The 9,256-nt window shown below is 43.2% G+C and overlaps 1 protein-coding gene across 1 annotated transcript; it reads left to right on the top strand.

Annotated features, from left to right (window-relative positions):
• Nucleotides 1-3,882: 3,882 nt before the first annotated feature.
• Nucleotides 3,883-4,575, top strand: NAA11 (N-alpha-acetyltransferase 11, NatA catalytic subunit). Its single transcript, XM_055435200.2, has one exon. It carries the CDS (start codon nt 3,883-3,885, stop codon nt 4,573-4,575), a length of 693 nt encoding a protein of 230 aa, XP_055291175.2.
• The last annotated feature ends 4,681 nt before the right edge of the window (nt 4,576-9,256 follow it).

The following is a 9,256-nucleotide window of genomic DNA, read 5'->3' as shown; positions in this document are numbered from 1 at the left end:
TATACAGATGACACCACCCTTATGGCAGAAAGTGAAGAGGAACTCAAAAGCAGCTCGATGAAAGTGAAAGAGGAGAGTGAAAAGGTTGGCTTGAAGCTCAACATTCAGAAAACAAAGATCATGGCATCTGGTCCCATCACTTCATGGGAAATAGATGGAAAAACAGTGGAAACAGTGTCAGACTTTATTTTTTTGGGCTCCAAAATCACTGCAGATGCTGATTGCAGCCATGAAATTAAAAGACGCTTACTCTTTGGAAGGAAAGTTATGACCAAACTTGATAGTATATTAAAAAGCAGAGACGTTACTTTGCCAACCAAGGTGTGTCTAGTCAAGGCTATGGTTTTGCCAGTGGTCATTTATGGATGTGAGAGTTGGACTGTGAAGTAAACTGATCGCCGAAGAATTGATGCTTTTGAACTGTGGTGCTGGAGAAGACTCTTGAGAGTCCCTTGGACTGCAAGGAGATCCAACCAGTCCATTCTAAAGGAGACCGATCCTGGGTGTTCATAGGAAGGACTTATGCTAAAGCTGAAACTCCAATACTTTGGCCACCTCATGCGACGAGTTGACTCACTGGAAAATACTCTGATGCTGGGAAAGGTTGGGGGGCAGGAGGAGAAGGGGATGACAGAGAATGAGATGGCTGGATGGCATCACCGACTCTATGGATATGAGTTTGTGTGAACTCCGGGAGTTGGTGATGGACAGGGAGGCCTGGCCTGCTGTGATTCTTGGGGTCACGGAGAGTCGGACACGACTGAGTGACTGAGCTGAACTGAACTGTCCTCTGATGCCCCCTCGGAATACCTACCGTCTTTTTTGGGTTTCTCTTACCTTGGGCGTGGGATATCTCTTCACAGCTGCTCCAAGAAAGAGCAGCTGTTGCACCTTACCTTGGCTGAGGGGTATCTCCTCAAGGCCGCCCCTCCTGACCTTGAATGCGGAGTATCTCCTCTCAGCCCTCCTGCGTCCGCGCAGCCAGCGCCTATTGGAAGTGGGGTAGCTCCTCTCCGCCGCTGGCCCTGGCCTCAGGCGTGGTGTAGTCTCTTTTGTCACACCTGCCCCATTTTTCAAGCCTATGGGGACAACAGAGTATGAAATGGCTGGATGGCATCACCGACTCGATGGAGGTGAGTTTGAGTGAACTCCGGGAGTTGGTGATGGACAGGGAGGCCTGGCATGCTGTGAATCGTGGGCTCGCAAAGAGTAGGACAGGACTGATGACTGAACTGAACTGAACTGATACTTTAGCAAGTCCAGTAAAGATACAATGTTCCTACAGAGGAACACAAGGAACTCAAATTCTGGTAGTCCATGTTTTTTAGGAAGAACCTATTGTAGAAGAATTATATGACTCCCTGCATTATGCTTTTAGAGATATATCATCTGAAAACACATAGCCCTGTTCACAGAGTGAGGTATAACATAAAAGAGAAATTTCTGAACAGAAATAATATCAGGAAGTAATTTTTCAATGGATAGAGTCACTTAAAACATCAAGAACCTAAAATATTATAATAAATCTTAAAAAATTATCAATAAAACACAACTAATTATTAAATTAAAACAAAAATAGTATCTATTCAAGCTATGTTACACAAACCACATGGCTCTAGATTACTTTAACTAGTAAATGAGTATGAATCCTTATTGAAAAGAATGCTGCACACATTTTCCAGATAAGTTAGAGTATAACCATGACCTATAAGAAAAGAGACTACCTAATCAAACAACATTCTGATGTTTGAGTGTCCAGGTAATGATATGCCAGGAAATGGGAAAGGAAGATTGTATAAGGTACATAGATAATTCTAAGGCTTATAGTCATGTTACATGCAAGTGGTACAAATAAAATGTGACTTCTTTGCACTATTAAAGAAATACCCCCAAATCTTGCTACATCAAGGTGGTATAAAATTTTTAGCTGAACTTCTTCCTCACAACATACACAAATAGATTGCCTATCTAAACCTAAAATGTGAAACAATAAAGCTTTCAGGAGAAAACACAGAAGAATATCTCTGTGACCTTGGAGTTAACAAAGTTTCTTAAAAAGGGCATGGAAAGCAATAACTATGAAATTTAAAAAGTGGAAAATTAGACTGTGTTAAAGTTCCTACTTGATGTCAGAAATAACAAGAGAATGAAATATCAACCGATAGGGGAGGATGCTATTCATTATAAATATCTCTGACAAAAGATTTATATTCAGAATATATATTTTTAAAAAACTCTTTAACATTGAGAAAAATACACACAACCCAATAGAAAAATGAAAAAAAGACTTGAACAACCACTTCACAAAAAAATTTATATAATGACTAATAAGCATGTAAAAAAGGTGCTCAACTTCATTAGATAAATGCAAAATGAAAACACAATATGATACTACCACCCTCCCACCACCCTCCACCCAACCACCCCTCCACTCCACTCCAGACCCCACCCCACTATGCCATGGCTAAAATGAAAAAGATGGGGAAATACCAAACGTTGATGAAAATGTATAGCAACCATTTTGGAAAGGCTTGGCAGTATTTATATAATAGTTGAACATCACAGTCTGTTCTGACCCAGTGATTATAATCCTAGGTAAATGTGCACGTGTCAACAAAGAACATGCTCCAAAACATTTTGTTACACTAGTCATACCATTCCCAAATTAAAAATAATGCAAATGGCCAGCAACAGTCCAACGGGTGAATGAACTGTGGTATTTTGGAGCAATGGAAGATAAAACAGTAAATAGTATAGGGAACTCCCAACTGTACACAACTACAACTACCGCTGCTGCTGCTAAATCGCTTCAGTTGTGTCAGACTCTGTCCGACCCCATAGACGGCAGCCCACCAGGCTCCACCGTCCCTGGGATTCTCCAGGCAAGAACACTGGAATGGGTTGCCATTTCCTTCTCCAATGCATGAAAGTGAAATGTGAAAGTGAAGTCGCTCAGTCCGACTCTTCACAACCCTGCAGCCTACCAGGCTCCTCTGTCCATGTGATTTTCCAGGCAAGAGTACTGGAGTGGGTTGATACACAACTAGGTAGCTGAAACAAGTATTGAGTGGGGAAAAAAGTGAAGTGAAAAACGCTCAGTCGTGTCCTACTCTTTGAGAGTCCATGGGCTATACAGTCCATGGAATTCTCTAGGCCAGAACACTTAAGCAGGTAGCCTTTCCCTTCTCCAGGGGAGCTGCCCAACCCAGGGATCGAACGGAGGTCTCCCGCATTGCAGACAGATTACCAGCTGAGCCACAAGGGAACCTCGTGGGGATGGGGGTGGGGGGGAGACAAAAAAAAGAGTGTTTGCACTGTGGGTTCATGTATATAAAGACTGTTAGTAATCTAGGTCATAGTTACACTTGGGACATGGGACAGGGAGAAATGGAAAAGGCTGGATGTCAAAGTGTCCTGGGATGCTTGCAATTGCAAAATGTTCTAGTTCTTGCTCTAAATTCTGGTTACATGGGCTTATCCAGTTTGTGAACATTAATGCAGATATATACAAATTTAAAAGTTACAGCTGGAACAAATATGAGGATAACATCAACAACAGACCAAACATTAAACATTGTATTAAAATCATTGGGGTCATCAGGAACTCCACCGCTCCACCCCCTAAGCCATGCGTGCGCACGCGCTCAGTGAAGTGGGACACCTCATTGGCTAGGACTAGGTGCGCACTTCCGGAAGCCACACCTTAGTGCCGCCCCTTCCGCCTGCTGGTCGTCCCGCCTTCCTGCCACCCAGTCTCCGCACCATCTAGTCCGGCAGCTTCCGGCCCGTGGACTTAAACCCCACCGAGGCAAACAGGGCTTGGCAGCGGTAGCGTTTCTCACAGCCTCCACCGCCAGATCCGGCTCGCTGCTTGCCGCCATCATGAACATCCGCAATGCTCGCCCAGACGACCTGATGAACATGCAACATTGCAACCTCCTTTGCCTTCCCGAGAACTACCAGATGAAATACTATTTCTACCATGGCCTTTCCTGGCCCCAGCTCTCTTACATCGCTGAGGACGAGGACGGGAAGATTGTGGGCTACGTCCTGGCCAAAATGGAGGAAGACCCAGATGATGTCCCCCATGGACACATAACCTCACTGGCTGTGAAGCGTTCCCACCGACGCCTGGGCCTGGCCCAGAAGCTGATGGACCAGGCCTCCCGGGCCATGATTGAGAACTTTAGCGCCAAGTACGTGTCCCTGCACGTCAGGAAGAGTAACCGGGCAGCCTTGCACCTCTATTCTAACACTCTTAACTTTCAGATTAGTGAGGTGGAACCCAGATACTATGCAGATGGAGAAGATGCTTATGCTATGAAGCGGGATCTGTCGCAGATGGCAGATGAGCTGAGGAGGCATTTGCAGCTGAAGAAGGGCGGGTATGTGGTGCTGGGCTTCAGGGAGAACCAAGAGACCCAGGGCAGCACACTTCCTGGTTCCGAAGTGGCTTGTCAAGAGGAGAAGAACCCGGCCACTGATGGTAGCGGGAGTGACAGCAAGGAACCCAGCGAATCCACGGAAAGCCCCGATGCCCAGGACAGTTCAGAAGACTCAGACTCCATCTCCTAGAGCCTGCTTAACGTAAGTGTTCTCACTTCCTTGACCCAGTTCCTATCTCCCCTGAATTCCTGCACCATACTTAGGTCGCCAGATCCCATCTCATTCTAGCCGTAATGGATTTCACTGTGAAAACACCGTATTGACCTTGGGGAGGAGTGTAGAGTGGGTTAGGGGAAACTCATTGCTCATTATGGGAAGTTGATAGGATTACATGCTGAAGGTAGATTAAATTCAGTAAAAGAAACAACATTTATCCTGCCTTTTAGATATGAATTATATTTCAGAATATCCACATAGTTTATGAAAGAAATTTCATCTTTAGAGAATGACAGCTAATAAAAGCAGAAAGAATGCTAGAATTATAAAGCTGCCATTTTGAAACGCTTGAAACAATAGATCAGGCAGTTGTCATCAATGACTGATGCCATTCGGTGAAAGTTGAGACAGTTTGCAATGATGGATAAAGCTAGCAACACTTGAAGTCACTGGTCAAGTCAGTGGTAGCATCACTATGTGCTGTGCTGTGCTTAGTTGCTCAGTGGTGTTCGACTCTTTGCAACCCCATGGGCTGTCCACCAGGGTCTTTTGTCCATGTGGATTCTCTTGGCGAGAATACTGGAGTGGGTTGCCATCCCCTCCTTCAGAGGATCTTCTCAACCCAGGAATCGGGGCATCACTATAAAGGGGAAAAATATTATGTGCCTCCTAATGCAATAGGAAGTGCACAGTGACAGCTATGAAATATTCTTGCCCAAAGAAAATATTGTGTGTCTGTATAAAACGTATCTTGACTCCAAAGAAGACCCTGGATCTAACATTTTTATTAAGAAAAAAAAAAAAACCATAGGGACATGTTAAATTACAATCAGCCAAATTGAGAATGAGAAAATTTCTACAGAACAAATGATCTGGTTTCTTCAACAAATGAATGTCATGTTTAAAAAAGAGAGGAGGAATTTATCTATTAAAACAAGTTGTAGAGATATACTAACCATATACAACTGTTATGGAGGTTGTTTGGTTTAAACAAACTAAATACAAGACATTTTGACACAACTAGGCAGAACTTGAACATAGATTGTATCCTATTAAGGAACTGTTAATAATTTTGTTAAGTGAGCTAACTGGTATTGTAGTATTGTTTTAAAAAGCCCTCATCTGTTAGAGATACCAGTTCAGATCAGTCACTCAGTCGTGTCTGACTTTTTGCTACCTCATGAACTGCAGCACTCCAGGTTTCCCTGTCCATCACCAACTCCCGGATCTTACTCAAACTCACATCCGCTGAGTCGGTGATGCCATCCAACCACCTCACCCTTTGTTGCCCCCTTATCCTCCTGCCTTCAATCTTTCCCAGCATCAGGGTCTTTTCTAAGGATATATATTGAAGTAATTAGAGTTGAAATAATATGAGATCTTGGATTTACTTCAAAATACTCCAGCAAAATGACAAAAAAAAAAAAAAAAAGATCAGGGAGGGGGAAATAGAAAAACTAGGAATGACAACATGTAATAATTGTTGAAGTTGGGTAATGGGTACTTGGGGGGTTTATTATGCTATTTTTCACTCTATTATGTATGAAAATCAACATGAAAAGTCAAAGAACAAAACCAATTATTGTTCTTCATACTACCCATTAACCAGTCACTGAAAAGTAGTTTTAAAAGACTATTTAATTTCCCTTAAAGAAGGTTGTAACACCTTAACAATTTGAAGGGTCAATTTAGAAGGTTTAACTTCTAGTCACCCTACCCTTACATATGAAAAAGGCAGCAACTTTCACATAACAAAGTCCAGTTATGAGTGACACACTTTATATAAGTAAATGCCATTTGATTCATTTACTCATTCATAAAAATTTGTATGTGGCTGGCATGAGACTTGGAGCTTGGTATACACCACTGATTAGGACAGGCTGATGTTTACATTATGTAGCATCTTATCTTTGTGTTTATCAGTTTGTCTTCAGTTGTTATACTCTACCTGAGTAAGATTTTAAGTAAGCACAGATAATTGGAGATTGCTTAATATCTGATATGAGAAACAAAAATAACTGTCACTTTAGCAGGGGAAGAGAAAATAATAAATAATTGTATGAAAATTATTGTGTGGCAGTTATAAATCTCAGTGTCCAAATTCAGGAATAACTGAACTGTTTCTTTATATTATTGTAATTGGACTTTATTTCTAAGATGAGAGAGGTGTTCCCTGTACTTAGCGTCAGTGTCCTTCCATGTTGGAATCTGCTGCGACATCTTCATCGGCTCCATCTCATCTTTGGTCCTTACGAGCCCCTTCTGGGTCCTTTCCAGTCAGAGGCCTCTTCAGGTCTCAGGTGTTCTCTGCCATGTTTGGGCCACTTTGGTAGCAAGGGTATTAATGTGCATAGACTAGTTGTTCTAAAAATTAATCTCTGAATCTCAATAACTGAAAACAGTAACACACATTTTCTCACATCACGGTCCAGTATGCGTCAGCGATGTGTAGGGATGTGGAGGGGAGAGGAAAAGAAAGGCCCTTCTCCATGGAGTCATTCAGGACCCTTATCTGCTCCTTAGCCCTGTTTAGGAATCTGGTGAAGCCTAAGGACACCTCAGAAAACTGCCTTTTAAAGGCTTGAAAATCTGTGCGATTACAAAGGAAACCAATTTTTATTAATACTGTTATCAAATTATTTTAATATAAACTTATTTTGTTGTTCAGTCGCTAAGTCATGTCTGACTCCTTACCACCCCATGGACTGCAGCACGCCAGGCTTCCCTGACCTTCACTGTCTCCCAGAGTTTGCTCAGATTCATGTCCATTGAGTGAGTGATGCAATCTAACAGTCTCATCCTCTGCCATCCCCTTCTCCTTTTGCCGTCCGTCTTCCCCAACATCAGGGTCTTATGTTATTTATGTATTTAAAAGAAAATTGAGTGTAAATGCTATTTGGAGATACCTCTGACAGCTGTAATGTAATATGAAAACCTGTGATTTGTATTGATGTCACAAGGATTGTAACACACTACTGTGCCTTAGTGCCTATATTCATAATTGAAGGAAATGCTAAATTTCAGTTGGAGGCTAGTGAAAATCCAGGATTTTTGTTGTTGTTCCAAATCCAAGTTCATGGTTCTCCAAAATTCAGTTAATGGATCCCAGGCTAAAAGCCCCTGATACAGTACCATTTTCTAGAATCGTATGTCCTCCACCTGTTCATATACATTCAACTTGCAAATAAGGGAAGATAGTACACATAGAGGTTTGCTGCTGCTGCTGCTAAGTCACTTCAGTCGTGTCCGACTCTGTGTGACCCCATAGACGGAAGCCCACCAGGCTCCCCCATCCCTGGGATTCTCCAGGCAAGAACACTGGAGTGGGTTGCCATTTCCTTCTCCAATGTGTGAAAGTGAAAAGTGAAAGTGAAGTCGCTCAGTCGTCTGCGACCCTTAGCGACCCCACGGACTGCAGCCCACCAGGCTCCTCCATCCATGGGGTTTTCTAGGCAAGAGTACTGGAGTGGCTTGCCATTGTTTATCTAGGTGTTAAAAGTCAGTCTCATTTTTCTAACTACCTGCAGGGGAGATTAGATAGTGTGGTTTAGTTTTATGCCTGGGAGGAAAAGGAATGAGTTCTGGTAACCACACAGCATAGTTTCTGCAACAGTGGGAACCACCTCAGTGGCGTCCTGGACTTTGAGAAGTTCTGCTTCCATGCCTGGCTAGGAGCCTGGGATCTCTGCTGCCCCCTCCCTCTCCATAACGTGGCATAGAAAATCCTGCCAGGCTATCTGAGCTCTCTGCTTAGTCACATGACACACGTGTCTTCTGCACAGACCTCGGCGTGGGAAACTGGGACCCTGCCCCTTGCTGCCTTTATGCCTCTTGTTAAAGCCTGAAAGAATTGACCCCTCTCCATGGAAATCCCCCGAAATGTCTAAAGCTGCAGTTACCGTCCCTCACCTTTGTCCCATTCAGCAGGGACATACACTTAGCTGCCTGAATAGGAAAAGACTTCTGTGCGGAAAGAAAGAATAGAGACAAAAATTAAAAGGTTAATCCAGCCACAATTGTGCCATTCCCCCTGTGGAACTGGAGTTAAAATACCTACAGAAGAAAGTCCTGAAAGAAATAACTTTTCATTTTCCCTTATCTTCTTTTGAGTCTGGGCAACGGAGACAAAGTGAGAAGATTTAGAAGTGATGGTGAATAGGGCAGCTGGTGAAGGACACCGGATGTCTTCCTCTACAAAATCGTAATAAAAGTCACTGATAACACTGTGAGAACACTGTGTCAGAGGAACTGTTATAGGGACTGCTTGTGAATTGTCTCACTTAATCCTCCTAAAATCCCTCTAAAGTAGGTACCCAGGTAGTAGTAGTTGTAAAGAACCTGCCTGCGAATGCAGGAGACGTAAGAGACGCGGGTTCGATCTCTGGGTTGGGCAGATCCCCTGGAGGAGGAAATGGCAACCCACTCCAGCATTCTTGCCTGGAGAATCCATCCCACAGACAGCGAGGCCTGGCCGGCTAAAATCCATAGAGTCACACAGAGTCAGACATGACTGAAGTGACTTAGAACACACACACACATGCAAAATGCAATGCTCCATTTTACAGATGAGAAGTGCCTGTCATTCAGACAGTAAGTGGAAAACAGGGATGTAAACTCAGGTGATGGGACTCCACCAGAGTGAACATTAAGTGGA

Source organism: Moschus berezovskii, chromosome 5 (genome assembly GCF_049115385.1).
Source record: "Moschus berezovskii isolate FMDL1 chromosome 5, NW_MosBer_1.0, whole genome shotgun sequence".
In the NCBI taxonomy this organism is placed as follows: domain Eukaryota; kingdom Metazoa; phylum Chordata; class Mammalia; order Artiodactyla; family Moschidae; genus Moschus; species Moschus berezovskii.
Note: the sequence above shows the minus strand (reverse complement) of the source record. Positions and strands in the feature narration are given on the sequence as shown.